At 37.0% G+C, this 17762-nt stretch overlaps 1 protein-coding gene across 11 annotated transcripts in view; it reads left to right on the plus strand.

The window, feature by feature from the left end:
• LOC124856236 (dedicator of cytokinesis protein 3-like) overlaps window positions 1–17762 on the plus strand; it is a 233481-nt gene that overhangs the window by 89982 nt on the left and 125737 nt on the right. For all 11 annotated transcript variants that reach the window (XM_047346533.1, XM_047346532.1, XM_047346522.1 and 8 more), the window contains exon 4: window positions 10523–10578. In XM_047346533.1, the coding sequence (XP_047202489.1) occupies window positions 10523–10578 (56 nt within the window). The remainder of the gene's footprint in view (window positions 1–10522; window positions 10579–17762) is intronic.

Raw genomic sequence — 17762 nt, forward strand, 5'->3', positions numbered from 1 at the left:
GTTTTTCATTTCTTTAATTCTGCATCAATTCTGTTGGTCATTAAACCAGCTATTGATACAGCTGGAAAATAACATCAGCTCCCCATAAGCTTTGCCAGCATAGCAAAGCATGAAGCTGTTCTAAAATTTCCTGGTAGATATTTACTCTGAATTTGGACTTAACAAAACACAATCCAACACCAGAAGACGACATGGCTCTCTAAATCATCACTGACTGGAAACTTCACACTGGACCTCAAGCAACATGAATTATGTGCCTCTCCACTCTTCCTCCAGTCTTCTGTCTGGACTGTGATTCTGGAGTGGCTTAGCACAAGGAATGTCACAGTTGCATTTTTTGTCTTGGATGTATCTGTGTGTTGCAGCACTTGGTCCTTGTGAATGTCCCCCACTTCAATAGAATTTAAATTACAATCCTCTCAAGTAGTGGTGATTCCTGTTGCTTGTGCACCCTTTTCTAACTCACTTTTTCCTTCTACTTAACTTCCCTTTTATATGCAGCACTCAGTGGTCATCCGATCTTGTTTAGCATTGTCTTTTTGCTGGACGGCTGTTAAGATTGTGTAGCAATGTCTATTAATTTATCCATTGTCTGTACCCACCTATATCCAAACATACAAACTCCATGCAGTAAGATTTAAACCCAGGTCTTTCTTGCTATAAGGCAACAGTGCTACTGATTGAACGGCCGTGCCTTTTACAGACATGAATGCTTAAAATTCATCAGTGTATGAAATAACTCTAGAAAATATGAATTTCAGATTTTGAATAAAATTTCCAAAATACATGATGTTTTCTGTGATATTTCAATTTAGATGTATGGTTTATGTAACTCCATCCTCTCCAGACAAAGGTCAGTACTAATGTAAGATTTGCAGTAGTGTGGAAAAGATGCATAAACCAATAACTGGAACTGAATTCTAATAATACAGCTTTTTCCTGAAGTTTTCTTTTACCCAATGAGCCAATGATAATGTTTTTTACGTGCACTGATTTTAGTTTTGTTCTGGTGTTCATGTAACATGTTTATCTGAGGATTTGTATCTGCGAGGAAGAAGAAATCTTGTGTTTAAATGTGTTTCTCAACTTATGTTTAAAGTTTCACAAGGATCAGAGTGGGGCCTCATGATTATTTATTTATTTATTTTTTGTATTTGTTTGCAGCACTATTGGCCTTTTAGTTTAGTCATTTTTCCAAATTAGGCAGAGAGAAGGTGGGGAGGAGGGAAAGGAAAGAGGTTAAAAAAAAAGGTCGTAACGGCTGTGTCAAGAACCGAGCTCTCTGTGTATGGGGCGGGCACTCTACCACTACGCCACGCGATAATAATAATCTCTTGATTATTTTGTACCTTTTTTGATGGGCCTCATCAAAACTGTGCACAAGCACATACAATGCAGACAAATCATGTGAACAATACTGATGAATATACACTGCTCAAAAAAAAAGGGAACACTCCAATAACACATCCTAGATCTGAATGAATGAAATATTCTTATTGAATACTTTGTTCTGTACAAAGTTGAATGTGCTGACAACAAAATCACTCAAAAATCATCAATGGAAATCAAATTTATTAACCAATGGAGGCCTGGATTTGGAGTCACACACAAAATTAAAGTGGAAAAACACACTACAGGCTGATCCAACTTTGATGTAATGTCCTTAAAACAAGTCAAAATGAGGCTCAGTATTGTGTGTGGCCTCCACTTGCCTCCCTACAACACCTGGGCATGCTCCTGATGAGACGGACGATGATCTCCTGAGGGATCTCCTCCCAGACTTGGACTAAAGCATCCGCCAACTCCTGGACAGTCTCTGGTGCAACGTGATGTTGGTGGATGGAGCGAGACATGATGTCTCAGATGTGCTCAATAAGATTCAGGTCTGGGGAACGGGCGGGCCAGTCCATAGCTTCAATGTCTTCATCTTGCAGGAACTGCTGACACACTCCAGCCACATGAGGTCTAGCATTGTCCTGCATTAGGAGGAACCCAGGGCCAACCGCACCAGCATATGGTCTCACAAGGGGTCTGAGGATCTCATCTCGGTACCTAATGGCAGTCAGGCTACCTCTGGCGATCACAAGGAGGGCCATGTGGCCCTCCAAAGACATGCCACCCCATACTATTACTGACCCACTGCCAAACCGGTCATGCTGAAGGGTGTTGCAGGCAGCAGATTGCTCTCCACGGTGTCTCCAGACTCTGTCACGTCTGTCACATGTGCTCAGTGTGAACTTGCTTTCATCTGTGAAGAGCACAGGGCGCCAGTGGTGGATTTGTCAATCCTGGTGTTCTCTGGCAAATGCCAGGCATCCTGCATGGTGTTGGGTTGTGAGCACAACCCCCATTTGTGGACGTCGGGCCCTCATACCATCCTGATGGAGTCAGTTTCTAACCGTTTGTGCAGACACATGCACATTTGTGGCCTGCTGGAGGTCATTTTGCAGGGCTCTGGCAGTGCTCTTCCTGTTCCTCTTTGCACAAAGGCAGAGGTAGCGGTCCTGCTGCTGGGTTGTCACCCTCCTACGGCCTCCTCCACGTCTCCTGGTGTACTGGTCTGTCTCCTGGTAGCGCCTCCAGGCACTGGACACTTTGCTGGCAGACACAGCAAACCTTCTTGCCACAGCTCGCATTGATGTGCCATCCTGTATGAGCTGCACTACCTGAGCCACTTGTGTGGGTTGTAGAGTCCGTCTCATGCTACCACGAGTGTGACGACGAGTGTTTTTTTTGAGCAGTGTATATTCAAGTCTGGAATGCAATGGAGATATCACAGGCTAGAGATGTTCTTGCCTTGGTTAAGAAGGTATATGGTGACGCGGAACACTTCTACAATCCTAGCAATATTTCAGAAGGAGCACAACAGCAAGCACTCAATTTGTTTTTATTGTACAGGTTTAATTCACGCTCCAGAAACAACATCTGGCAAAACAGAAGACCGGAGAAACGAGGCTGAGACAGAAACATGATTATCGGCTGATAAGTTGCAGATCTTATTCCCCTGTTGTGATGGAGTTACGACGGGACATGATCCAGATCTGCATAAGTTTATTTTAACAAAACGGCAGCTATGTGCGCATGCTTTACAAGAAGCCATTGCATTACAATGCCCGCTTACGTGCTAAAATATGCATGCTTCAGAATACATTCTTATGCTTTTATTCTGTTGTTACACGGTGTGATTGTATGCCTTAATGCGATTGTGTTTGTCTGTTTTGTTACTCCCTTTTCTCAGTGTAAAGGCATCAACCCAATCCTGTTAGTTCCACCGTAATCACCTGGTTTCTTTACAATGGGCATGCTAGTTAAAACGAATCACTGTGTCTCCCTGAAGAAATGCCTTCCCATTCTGAGTCATCTCTAATCCTGCTGCACTGCAGAGAACTTTCCATGTTGAGTTTCATCAATGTTTGGATGAGCCTAAGCATTGAGACAACAGAAAGGGCAGCGTGCAGACAGAAAAAAAGCTATATTCTCTGCTTTAAGATGTATTATGCGTGCATATATACAACTCAATAAATAATACTCCATTATTTACTTTCAAAAAGAATTTAAATGGAAAACCAAGATTTGTTTTAAAAATAATTTTAGATACATTTTGTGTAATTTAGTTTAAGCTTTATTTTGTACATTTTATTTTACTTATATTTCTACAACTAATCTGTCTCATTCTCATGAGAAATATGTTTAGAAAACATGCATAATAACAATGTTTTATATAATTGTCAATAAAGTGCAGGAATGAAAATGTCAAAGGCTGAACAAATTCACTTTTTAAAAAGTGCAACCATCCACAATACTTCCACAGTTTTATGCAATAGTTAAGTTATTAAATATGTCAATTATTTGCATTTCTACACTTATCTTCACCTGTTCTGACACTGTTTATCAGCTCTTTTTAATGTCTTTTAATGTTTTTCTTCCATTTTCTGAATTGAACTGGATATTTTCAAGTCCTGCTGTAACTTGCTCTGGGTATTTTCATTATAGTAATAATGATATGTAATTTTCATTTTATTTTCACACAATTGGAAATGTTGACTGTGGTTCCTCGTCTAAGTATCTCTTCAGGTGACAGCAGCAGTTTGCTGCCGTGGTGGCCCAATATACCTGACATCTGTGTGACGTATTTGTTTTTGTGCTAGATAAATATCATTTAAAGCATTTAGTTGAGGGTTTTTTTCAAATTTGTCTGCAGTTTAGATGTGTTCTTAATCTTTAAAATTACTTTAGAGTGATCAATATTCAATCAAATCAATATTCATGGCTTGTCTGTATGTACACTATATCACCAAAAGTACTGGTGTTACAATAACGTCCATGGCTGCAGGTGTGTAAAGTTTGGTGTGGAGAAACTTGGTTCACCTTTGGGAATTAGAGTGGTGGCTGAAATTCTAGTTTTCTCATCTAACTATGAACATAATACTAAACCTTGTGAAAGATGTTTACAGAATAGGTCGCTATTGCTGGCAACGGTTGGTCCATTAACCAATTGGACCTTTTAGATTAAGAATTGGATGTCATCAAAGTTCTTCTAGATGTTAAAGTAGGCATACTTTTGGTGATATACTGTATATCTAGCGAAGGAAGGTGTTTCTCACAGCAGTCCATTGAAGGTCATATTTTTATGTGAATGGGGCTGCCAAATTTAAAACACACATGTCTGCCTGCAACTGCAGCCAGCTGACTTCAGGCTACAGTTCAGCACTTTGAACAGGCAGTTTTTAATGGTATTTGTGTTATTAAATATGCATATTTGAGATTTTTAATGGGTACTCATCAAATAAAGCATGATGAATTTGAGTGACAATATTTATGTGAAAAAAGGAAAATCCACGACATTCTCTGATGTTTTCCAATAAAATCTGTTTTATTTTTCAATATTTCATGTTTTACAAAGTAAACATTCTTTAACCTTGAAAAAATGTATTGTATAGTTAATATAAAGTTTCAACATATAAATCGGAAAAATAACCAAAAAATATTGGGCTCAATATATTTTCTTTTTTGAATCACTATTTAAAGTAATTTATCTATAAGCATTTTTGTATTAAAATAGTAGCACAAATGTCTTTTCTGGAAGACCTCACATGTAAATTCATCATTCACACTACATATAATAATCATGTTGGATGCAATAGTTTTATAATTGTGACCCAACTGAGGTGGCAATTATTATGCTCAGGATGCTTGTGTTTTCTTAACAGTGGCGTCCTCCCAGAATTTCTGGACACTTCTTACCTCCAACACAGGGTTAGCTGCGTTTTACAAAGCTGCGGTAGTGTTCTAACACTTGACTTAAAACACACATAGTTTTTTCATGTATTTATATAAAGGGCAGTCTGACTCAGTAAATTCAGCCGCATAAAGTCTTCAGGAAATACATCTCGCTCTGATGAGGAATCTTGCAGATGGGTAAGTCTGCAGAAACTCCAGGCTAATATTAGCGTTCATACTCTTTGTTCTCATATGACTCACTGATATTTTGGCTCATAACTTGTTCTCCCTGTGTTTACAATCCATCATGTTTGAACTATACTGACACACATGGTTGTTCTCCGGCTTCATAAAGTAACCATTTTGTTTTGAGCATTGTATTAATAAATGACTACTTTTATATAAGCCCTAGATCTATTAGAGGAATTTTGGAAATTACCATGATATTCTACATTTTGCATTTTTAATTCTGCATTTTCATTCCTTTTTTTGAACTGTGGAGAAGGTCTAGATTGACTTGATGTCCAGACCAAGGTGTGGACTTTGAGAAAAGTAGATCTTGAATGTTAGTTTTAATTGTATCTTTAATCCCTTTCCCTCTTTAATAGTTTTATTCACAGTAGATGTTTTAACATCTAAAGTCTTAAAACACCAAATGTAGATGCAAATTGTCTTTTTGGAGAAAATCAGTCATAACCATAAAGTCCTGTATAAAGTGTTAGAGAGAAAAGTCATGTAAAAAAGAAAATACAGCAACCGGACAACATCTTCTTAAAGATTTCTGCAACTTAACAGTTTTCTTTTGAATATTTAGAAAGCAGCTAATTCTTAAAGATTCAACAGTGGATTAACAAGATTGGTGATTATGATGTTACCACAGTTATATTGTCATCCAAACCGATCAGAAGTGCTGTGTAAAATTATAGCCCAGATTGCATTCTGATGCTGCATGAAGCTGTTTAGGGGAGCTACACAATTCTCACTTAAAACAAAAACAATGAATAGACGTGAACAAAACAGAAAAGCTCATAATGGAAGAGAATAGAGGGATATGTTACGGTTAGTGGAGATTACCGCCTCTGGGACAATAGAGGGACAAATCAGAAAGGCAAAAAGTAAGGGTGGAGCACAGCTGAGGCTTCTTTCAGTTTGAGTTAGAGGCAAATGGAGTACAATGAAGAGCAGATTATCCCAAACATATTGGCTGGTGTGATAATGGTGAAACAATAGAGAGCAATAACTGTGTAGAAGCATTAAGAAGTGAAAGAAAACTGTTTTAAAGTGAGGAAAGTTGACTAGATCAATGTGTGAAACCGTTAGTTAACCTTGTGTTCATACAGTGGTGTAAAAAAGGCTTTGCCCCCTTCCTGATTTCTTTTTTTTTTCTTCATGTTTGTCACAATTAAGTGTTTCAGATCTTCAAACAAACCTTGGTTAAAGACAACTCAAGTAAACACAAAATGCAGTTTTAAAACAAAGGTTTTTATTAGTAGGTGGGAAAAAATCCAAACCTACATGGCAAGCTATCAAAAGATACAAATGATGCAGAATGGCTCAGAGTCTAAGGGCTAGTGATGCGAGTCTCAGTTTAATTCAATGTCTTTCTCTCAGCTCCAAGCTGCAGCTTCATAGAATTTACATGAATTTTAAAAGTTATTTCTTTCTGTTCATGACTGACAACAGCATCAGTGGGGGGTGGGGGGCTTAAAACTGCATTTTGTGCTTACTTGTGTTCTCTTTGACTTCATGATCTGAAACACTTAAGTGTGACAATCATGCAAAAAAGAAGAAATCAGGAAGGGGACGAAGAATGTTTTCAACACTACTTTATGTGATCAACCAAGACATATATTTTACAAACTGGAGTGATGAGAGCATGTTGACTGATTATTTTTTTCAGCTTTGAAATTAACATCTGCAGATTGTTTGATAATAAAATGCTTTTCTGACCCCTTGTGAGATCATAAATGCTTTCAACAATCCAGTGATATCAAAAGCTTACTTTTAATGTGATACAGTCCTAATTATCTCCTGCTCTTCACTTCTTGCTCGTTTTATAACTCTGCTCTCACTCATCTAAGCTGAACTTTATAGTTCTTCTAGATTGTTGTTTTCCACCATGCTTAATTGATCAAATAAAATAAGTTGGAATCATTTTGTTCACATGGTTTGATATTTTGTAATGTATGAGTTTATGTGTTATGTAATCATTCATATTTTATCCACATGACACCCACAAGCAAACAACGCATAAACTGTGGTGGTGAAGTTGATAAGGAATGGATTTTTGTGTTTGCTTTATTGTGATTACTGAACTCTGTTATAAAACGTAATCAGTTAGTTGCAAAGTCTCTTTGAACAGAAATCTGAAAATAATTAGATTGAAATGATTAAGGGCATGATTAATAATTACATTTCTTTTTTTTTCTTTTTGCCTCAATCTACAGTACATCATTGGGTTTCATTTGCCTTTTCTTTGAGTTCTTTCTTTTTCCAGGACTCTCATTATGTGACATATGCCATATTTCAGATTCAAGATAATACTTTTGCTCTAAAAGGCGCTCAAAGCAGGTCAACACAAGGTGACAATAAGGTATTTGCAGCTAAGAGTCCAGAGGCAATTTATTTGTGGGAGGATGATATTTTCATTGCATCCTTGTTTGTCATTTATTTTCTCAGCTGCTCTTTACTGTCCCTGTTCTTTTCTCTATATATCCTATAATATAATATGGTTCTTTTTTAACCTTCTCTTGTATTTTTCTCTTTCCATTCTCTGTCTGTATCAGGTTGACCTTTCCCTGAGTGCCCTGGTGTTTTGACACCATCAGCTAAATTAGGAATTGCACAACACGACCCCTTATGCACACACATACGTGACATCTTTTTCCTGTCTCTGCCTAGTTAGCTGTGACAGTAGGTGATAGTGTACAGGTCAGTGCATTCAGAACGCCTTCAGCTCCCGACAGGCGACTGTGGCTCAGTAGGAAGAGTAGTCGTCTTGCAATCAGAAGGTTGTGGGTTCAATTCCAGCTTTCTCCTGCCATATGTCGATGTGCCCCTGGGCAAGGCAATAACCTCAAGTTGCTTACCGATCTGCGTATGTGTGAGCGTTAGTGAGTGCAATTGGGTGAATGTGGCGCTAGTGTAAAGTGCTTTGAGCGGTCTGTATGACTGGAAAGGCGCTATATAAGTTCAGTCCATTTATCTTACTTAAAGGTCTGGAAAGCACGTGTGTTGGTGCACCCGTTTGTGTGTTTAATATGTGCTTAGTTCAGTTGTTTCAGTTCTCAAAGATTTTGAATTGGGAAAAATACACATACTGAACTTACAAATCTGGGCAGATGGGAAATTTATTGTAGTATATTATTAGAAGCAGGGTTACATCTCTGAGGTGTTCATTTCAAAAGCATGGCTGACCTTCTAACTTTCACTCCAGCTATTTTTTTTTCTTTCTATAAAAATGCCTTTACATCTTAATAGCAAAATGACAGAGTGATACCTTGTGTTTGGTGTCAAAGGTTTTAGTAGTTGACACACAAGGAAAACCACAATGCATTTTTAAGATAGGAGAAGCTGCTGAAATGCTATTTAGTGTTATTATTCTTGATGACGGTGTGTGGCTGTCCTTCCAAATTGCTTAAAAACAAAGATTCCTTGTGTTTATGGTTTAAAATGACTAGTGGCTTTCAGTGTGAAATGTGAAGTCTGAAGCCTTCCATAAGGAGATGCCAGCTTCTCCCTCTGCAGTTTATAAATTCAAAAGATCTTTTCTTCTTCCAGTCACAATTATTCTTTATGAAAGTGTACCCAGTTACTTGTGATACAAAGCTTTTATGTTACACAATTCCTACTTAGTTGAAATATAGTGTACCCTTTTTAAAATGAAGGTGGTCAGTGAGCAGCAGACTGGAAGCCAGTTGAATAAAATGCTGTTCACTGTCTCATCAACCTTTCTGGGTTAAAACAGCTCAATTACATATATAATCATTGGAAATTAGGATAAATGTTGACCTGATTTATCAGCACTCCAGCAGTGTGACTGTAGATGGTTATATCATACAGTTTTAGTGGTTTAGTTATATTTTTCATGAGTGCAAAAGAAAACTGAATCATGAGGGATTGGCTTCTGTTGCAATCCCACCATAACCAGAACATGAGGCCCTCTGGTCAAAATGACTTTTGTTTGAGCAGAACAGAGAAAAGTAAAAGGAAAACTCTGTCAAATCAATACCTGATTTGAATTTTCAATCTTGATTGCAAAGCTGCTACTTTCAGTTTTGTCTGTTTTGAAGACGTTGTAACAGCTTGAATTAAGCATAAAACATGTATTCACATTAAAAAAAGTCTTTCCAGAAAATTGATTTTATGCTATCTGAATCTGATATACACACTTTGTAATGTGGGTCATTTTCATCCCTCCTCACTTAATTTTTTCTGTTCATATCATCGTGAATTTTTTTTATATTTTGGAGGAAATGCTCTAAAAGATTAATAAAAAACCACTAATAACTTTACGGGTATTAGTCTAATTTAGTCAATTCGATTTTTTTTTTGGTTATACAAAAGACTAGGGAATTCTTCTCTGCTTCATGTGTACATTTAGCTATAACAAGTTATTTACTAATTATTCACAGTGTCAACAACTAGCCGAAATTGTAAATGCAGCGTGAAATTAATAAATTTGCAGCATTATTTAAACAAAATAGTATAATACATATTTAAGGTCTTTACAATAGGAAATGTAAATGACCTCTGCATTATTTGATTTGTCTATTGCTTTGCTTATAAGAATATGCATTTGCATGTAACGAGCATTATAAACCTCCACTTGTGTATATGCAGATTGTTTTTTTTTTTCATGTTTACAGAAAGCACTATTGGTATTTGAAAAGAAACTTAACACCCTGTCTACCAGTTTGAAGCTTATTTTTTAACTTTCGGTGTCTCTCATGAATTATTTACCAGTGCACCTCTAGGATGTTCCACGTTTATAGCCGTGATATACATGGCAGTTAGGGTTTTCTCTGGATGTCTTAAGCTTGTTCTGTCTGCACAAGTGGAAAGTCTTTGAAAAATCTATTACTGAAAACACTCTGCTGTATATATTTAGTGAAAATCTGTCAAATTTGTATAAGATAATACAACTCCTCAGGCTTGATTAAAAGTGTGGTGGTTACCATATGTAAATGGCATTATTATGTTTCATTTTACCATGTGCAATTCATTAGTGAAGCTTTAAAAATGCTGATTTTATTCTAGCTCCAACTTCATCTAATTATGCGGCATTTTTCTGTCTTCACAGGGAGTTTTTCCTGCCAGCTACATTCACTTGAAGAAAGCCATTGTTACCAACAGAGGGTAAGTTCAGAGACATGGAAACTCTGCCATGCTATCTTTAGGTTGTTGCATCTGTGCAGCCTATTTCTACTGAATTAGACACATCTATAATTAGTTCTAACATGCTTTAGTAGTGTCAACACATTTTACATTTTTGGAGATACACATCAACAATGCTTTTGAAGCTTCCTAAATGAAGAAATACATTTTTTCTGAAGAAATATATTATTATTATTATTATTATTATTATTAATAATAATAATCAGACATAAAGGTGCTAAATACAAAGAAACGGAAGTGGACCTAATACAAATCTCTGAGGAACCCACTGCCTAAAACATTTAGAGAACATGTTATAATAGAGAGCAAACTGGAACATTTCTAACAATAAGATTATAATTATTGAGGCATCTGACCTCAGATCCCAAAACAATTATCTATGTGATCTGCTGTGTCAAAAGGAGCACTACAATATAGCCACATCAAAACAAATGGCAACTTTAGGTCTTCAGCCAGTCATAAATTATTCACCATCCCTCGTATTGATGTTCCAGTGGATTGATTTACATGAAAGTGCAAAATCCGGTAGTAGATAATCTAAAATCTATTGTGTCCACTTTCTTAAGAACTTTGTATAAAAACTAAAAAAACAACTCCAGATTTCACAGTAGGTCCTTAAGGTGCTTAGAATAGCTTGGTTTAGTTCAGCTGTCAAACAGATATTGCCAGTCTGATACATGAATCTGTTGTATCCCAGCTATGAAAATGTTAATGTTAAAGTTGATTTGTAGCTGAATCAAAAGTCTGCAGCAAATATATTAACAGCTGAAATAATTGTACGACGCTTGAGCCTAAGATATGTATCTCCAAGTGACAGTAAACTAACCCGTTAGACTGTTTATAGCGTCCTCCTTTATCTCCTAATGTTCTTATAACTTTTAAAAATATTTTTAAATAATTTGATCTTATTTAGTATTTATTTTAGTTTCAAATATTTTTTCTAAATGAAACATTTACAGTGACTCACAAATATAGTTATATCAGAAACTAGTCATCAAAAAAAAAAAAAAGAAAATAGACTATAATAACTAGACTGTGTCAAATCAAACGGTGGCCTTTAAACCTACAGCTTTACAAATAATTAGCCCTTGAGCATCTTGTTGATGACCTCTTCAGTGAAGGACTGAACAGTTGTCCTAAATATATGGTCTGCTACTAAAATGTGGATGTCATTCTGTCTTAGTTCATGTCTTAGTTCCCTTTTCTCTCCACATGATGCAGCTTTACACCATGATCAGAGCAACAGACTCACCAAATTTCTTTTTAGCATCAAATACTTTTGTTTTAGAGATTCTTATAATCTCTATAATCTTAGCAAAGAAAGTATAAAACATATAAAATGTATAAAAGTATAAAATGTGTGGCTTTGTGAGACATTTAAAATGTTCTTCGGTATAATCTTTCTTTGTCTTGGGATTAGTTGTTAAAGACCCTTTCTTTGAATAAAAATATAGAAAAACCCTTCCTTTTTGTTTCCAGGTAACACAATTCATGTTTGGTATATTTGCATAATCACTGCAAAAGCTTGTTTAACAGAAAAAAATCTAATTTACCAGTGTCAATGCCAATTTACATAAGTTTTTTTTCTTTTAATTAGACAGGGATGGTAAATTAACTGAAACGAAGGAATGTTTCTTTTCTTATTTCAAACTACCATCCAGGACAAAGAAGTGCTACACTTTGCTAGGGATTAGAGTGTACTTCATTGATTTTAAAAGCTGCTGCATAGTAATAAATCCAAATGTGAGGGCTGATCAAGAATCTAGAATATCCTCTAAATATGAACATTTTGAGTGAAAAAAGTGCTTTACAGTTGGCTGTCCTTGTGGTGTTTCTTTTTTATTACGCTGAGTAATCTTGGCTTGGTCTCTTTAGTTCCATTATATGAAAATTATTTCCTAACTGTCATCTCAGAGGACTTCCATGTCCTCTAAATTCACATCCAGGAGGAAACTGATGAGGCAACAGGCATACTCTGACGTCGCTTTCATACTCTCGTTGGGAGGAGCTAACATGCAGCACTGGGAGTGAGGGAAATAATGACGAGTAATAAGAAAGGGGCATCTAGTGTATGTAATTAAAAAGAACTGAGGTGTGTAAAAAGTATTCAACAGCGGCATAAATTGTTTCACATTATAATTACTTTAGAGGTTTAAGATATGCAGGTGAGTATTACATGAGACCAATGAAAAAACAAAGTACATGCCACACTTCAAAGTACTTTACTGTGCATGCACCCTATACGTGGTCAGGGCCCCTTTTACATAAATTACTGCAACAATGCGGCATGGCATGGAGGCTTTCTTATCTGGTTACTTTAGTTTCCTTTTGACAATAACTGACAATGAAGCACAGTGACACCATGGATATTAAACCTGGTATTAGTACTTTTGTATGTATGTACGTGGAAAGTCCTGCTGGAAAATTAAATCTGTGTGTGGTTGTGGCTGGTTAGCCCTGTTGCTTGTGCACTTTTTACTTGCACTCAACTTTCTGTTTGTATCCTTGAATCAAGAACTGTGTGAATAGCCATATTCTTTTGCAATGCCCTATTGTGGTTTACCTCTTAGCCGAGGGTCAGTGATTGTTTGCTGGACAACTTTCAAGTCAGCAGTCTTACCCATGATTGAGTGTTCCTTAACACGGCCATAACATGACAATTTATATTAAAAACAATAGTTTATTTGGTTATATTCTAATATTCTGAGAAACTGATTTTGGGTTTTCATTACCTCTAAAACATAATCATAAAAATAAATAAATGCTTAAAATTTGTCACTGTGTAATAAATCTATGTAATGAGTTTTACTTTTTAAATTTCACTACTGAATTTTTGATGATTTTCTCTTGTTTTGAGATGTACCTACGTGTGTGTGTGTGTGTGTGTGTGTGTGTGTGTGTGTGTGTTTGAGATAAATAAATAATGAGTGTTAAAATGTGCAATAAAAGCTTGCATCACATCTACAGACAGTATGTTTTCTAATGTGTCCACCCACCTATTCTCAAAAATCTACTGTTTCATATTTATAAAGACTTTCTTTCAGACTTAGTTGAAAAAAGGGTTTTATTGGTACCATATATTTCTCCTTAATCTTTTTTCTGTCTTTCCATCCTGCTTGGTTTCTCCATGGAGTTAATTGTTTCCTCTATTTCAGCCACTTGTGTTTGAAGCTGCTCTAAAAATTTGAAGTACTTTGCGGAAAAAAGCTATTAAGATATTCCAACAGAGACCTATTTGGAAGCTCATGGATTAGAAGCTCAGTTGCATCAGTCTGTCTGCAGCTTATCAGGCATCAAGATTTTTTCATTTCTAGAGCATAAAATTTAACTGTAAAAGAAAGACACCATGGAACTCCTCGCCTATCTACTACTTATTAGGAAGGAGTTTAAACATATTCATCCTATGTTGTATTTATTTTAAAGGTTGCAAAATGTCACTTTACAATTTGAAGGGTCTCTGTGAAGGAAGCTACATGTTGTCTCAAGGCACTTCACAACAGTCAGGTACATACATTCCAATTAATCCTAACCATTGAACAGTGCAGTTGGAGTTAGTTTTTTATTCAAATTGGATAAAACGTTTTTCTATCGAAGAAAACCCAGCAGATTGCATCCAGTCAGTGACTTGCAGCATTCCCTCCTCCCGGATGAGCATGTAGAGACAGTGGACAGTCACTGGCGTTGACTTTGCAGCAATCCCTCATACTGAGCATGCATGTAGCGACAGTGGAGAGGAAAAACTCCCTTTTAACAGGAAGAAACCTCCAGCAGAACCAGGCTCAGTATGAGCAGACATCTGCCACGACCGACTGGGGGTTTGAGAGAACAGAGCAGAGACACAAAGAGAACAAAGAAGCACTGATCCAGGAGTACTTTCTATGGGAAGGAAAAGTAAATGTTAATGGATGTAGTTCCTTTAGTCATTTCACCTAGAAAGAAAGAACAGATAAACTCTGAGCCAATTTTTAAGGTTAGAGTCTGAAAGAGAGCACCTACAGTTAGTCACAGTAAAAGCTCAGTCAATCGCCATGTCTAGGAGAGAGAAAGAGTTATACACTAAAAGACAGGGCCATGTGGTTCATCGGTAGAGGGTCAGCATTATGTTGTTGCCAGCAGAAGCTTGGATGATGCCCCTCTCCAGAAGTGAAAGTGGTCATTATGTCCTCCAGCAGCCTAAGCCTATAGCAGCATAACTACACAGATAGTTTCAGTTCAGATTATTTAGTTAAACGGCGCTCATTTACAACAATGTCGTTTCAAGGCTCCCCACAAAGGGTCCCTCTGATGGTCATTGTTATACTAAAAACCACAAGTATTGAGATACCTCTCTTTGTCAGATCACAACCATCGGAAAAGAGAAGGGGTCACACAGGTAGCAGAAATGGAGGGTGTGTTTGCACCTCAACCATAACTGAGCCAATTTAGGCTAAACCTGACTCCCCCTTACTCCAACCAACAGGGAGGGAGGAAGGCTCCCTCCTTGATAAACTAAGCCACTCTAACTATAAGCTTTATCAAAAAGGAAAGATTTAAGCCTAGCCTTAAAAGTAGACACGGTGTCTGCCTCACGGACTAAAACTGGGAGCTGGTTCCACAGGAGAGGAGCCTGATTACTAAAGGATCTGCCTCCCATTCTACTTCTAGAGACTCTAGGAACCACCAGTAAACCTGCAGTCTGAGAACGAAGTGCTCTGTTAGGAACGTATGTAACAATCAGATCTCTGATGTATGATGGAGCTAGACCCTATTACAATAACTGCTATGTTACCGGCTTTTGACTATTTCCATATAACTTAAAAATCAAATAAAGCCATTTTGAGTAGATGTTACTCGATTACTGAAGACGACAACAACTTGATCACACTGTCCCCCTCCAATCATGACATCTGATGCCACACATTACAACATGCTCTACATGCTCTGCAATGCATGGCGTATTCTCAAACAGTCAGAGTAGAACAGCATGACTTCGGCTAAAATGTGGACTCAACTTCTTGGTGTGGGATAAACCAATTTAAAACATGGATTAGTCTATTGTCTTCAACATACAATATAAACATTTACGTGAAATGATACCCCTCAAGACAAACTGATATCACATCTATTTATTCAGTCTTTGGTTTGTAAAGTTTGCTGTGACTTAAATAGTGAGCCTTATTGCTATCAGTCATAAAATGAATATTTAAAACACCTACTCTATGAAAAAAAAACAAAAAAACATGATATTAACATGGATTAATGTGCTCTAGAAATAAATAAATGTAAGAATAAATGAAGATTTTCCAAAGCTGGAAATTTAGGTACAACTTTTGGGAATTTAACTTTATTTTACCTAATTGGTGGACAACTTTTTACTTTTATTCTAAAAATTATTTGCTATGGTATTGTGTAGTTTTTGTTGTAATTGTTGCTAAAAACATGGCTTATTTAGACAAAATTCTCTTCCCATCGGCAGCAACGTTGCTACAATTTGAACCTAACTCGTGAACCTTCAGACAAAACAAAACTAGTTTTGTTTAAACTGGCCTTTTGTAACATTATTCAAGTAAAGAAATCTTTACTCTGACCTTAAGAGACCTCTAAGAATGTATAAAAAACTGGAAAAGTTTTGTTTCATTACTTTCTAAATTTACTGACAACTACAGAAAAACAAGGTATTTAATTGAGCTATGCATTAAAGACCAGCTGCTATAATTAATTATACAGATTTTGTATTGCAACTCCCATACTGAATGCTATAAGTTTTTGTTTTGGCACTAAAGTCAATAAAAAAAACAATAAAAAGCCAAAAGCTATTTCTAATTTAGGCCCGAGAATTTTTTTTATGAAACCACATCAATGTTGTGTGAATTGCCAAATGGATGATGGTTCTAGTTTGAAAGGGAAGGTGGAAGAGGCAAGTGGATAAATGTTACACTAGTTTTTAGTGGAGACAATTTGTGTGAAAAAAAAGAAAGAAGCTGTTCTTTTAAATGGCCTAGAGAACATTTTGAAGCAGGAGCTGAGTGTTTGGGCTTTTCTGCTGTCATAGGTGGAGGTGGGATTCAGACTGTGTGTTTGGGCTGTCAGGGACCTTCAGCAGCAGGAAGGTGTCAAGCGTAAAATATACTGTGTATGTGTAGGGCTTACAGTTATTTACAGTGCAAGCCAAGTTTAGATATCCAACCTTTTTGACTGGTACGGTATATAGACCATAAACACAGATGAGTGGGTCGAAGGTCAAGGAAACTGTGGATACACATAATTATACTTGTATCCGAGATTTAATTCTCCAAAAAGCGCCAAGATTATACATCAACAAGTATAAATAAAGCAAAATTGTTAAGAGATGCATTTAGTTTTTGTGAAAGTAAAAAATTGATTGATGACTGGATAGGTGATGAAACAAAGTTAAGTTTCCCTTGGTCAAAGGGTTAAAGCCTTTTAAATTCAATAGAGCAGTTGTGGATTTTACATATTTTCAGGCAAATAATTGTAACAAAATGGCCAAAAGCACTTCTCATCACTTAAGACAAGGATAAGGGCAGGCTGCAGCGTGTCATTCGGTCTGCTGAGAAGGTGATTGGCTGCAGTCTACTGTCGCTCCAGGAACTGTACACCTCCAGGACCCTGAAGCGGGCAGGGAAGATTCTGGCTGATCCCTCCCACCCCGGTCACAGACTCTTTGAGACTCTCCCCTCTGGCAGGAGGCTGCGGTCCATCCGGACCAAAACCTCACGCCACAAGAACAGTTTTTTCCCATCTGCCACCAGCCTGGTTAACAAAGCCCGGAAACCACCCTGACATTCCCCCTTTCCCCCACACCCCCCCTTTTTTTGCTGACAGGACACCTGTAACCTGTAACTCTATGCGTTACATTAACGCTCAGCTTGGACTCCTGCTTACTTGCACTGCTTTACTTGCACAATGATCACCTGCACTGTTGTATTGCTCTTGCATCTTATACTGCTCTATATTTACTCTCACTCACTTAAAACTGTGCACTTATATTTATATTATATTGTAGATATGTTTGTACTGTTTAATTTGTACTGTATTGCACCGACTACGCCAAAACAAATTCCTTGTATGTCCAAAAACGTACTTGGCAATAAAGCTTTTCTGATTCTGATTCTGATTCTGATTCTGATCTGATTCTGAGACAC

The sequence above is a fragment of the Girardinichthys multiradiatus genome, chromosome 20 (genome assembly GCF_021462225.1).
Source record: "Girardinichthys multiradiatus isolate DD_20200921_A chromosome 20, DD_fGirMul_XY1, whole genome shotgun sequence".
NCBI classification, from domain to species: Eukaryota; Metazoa; Chordata; class Actinopteri; order Cyprinodontiformes; family Goodeidae; genus Girardinichthys; species Girardinichthys multiradiatus.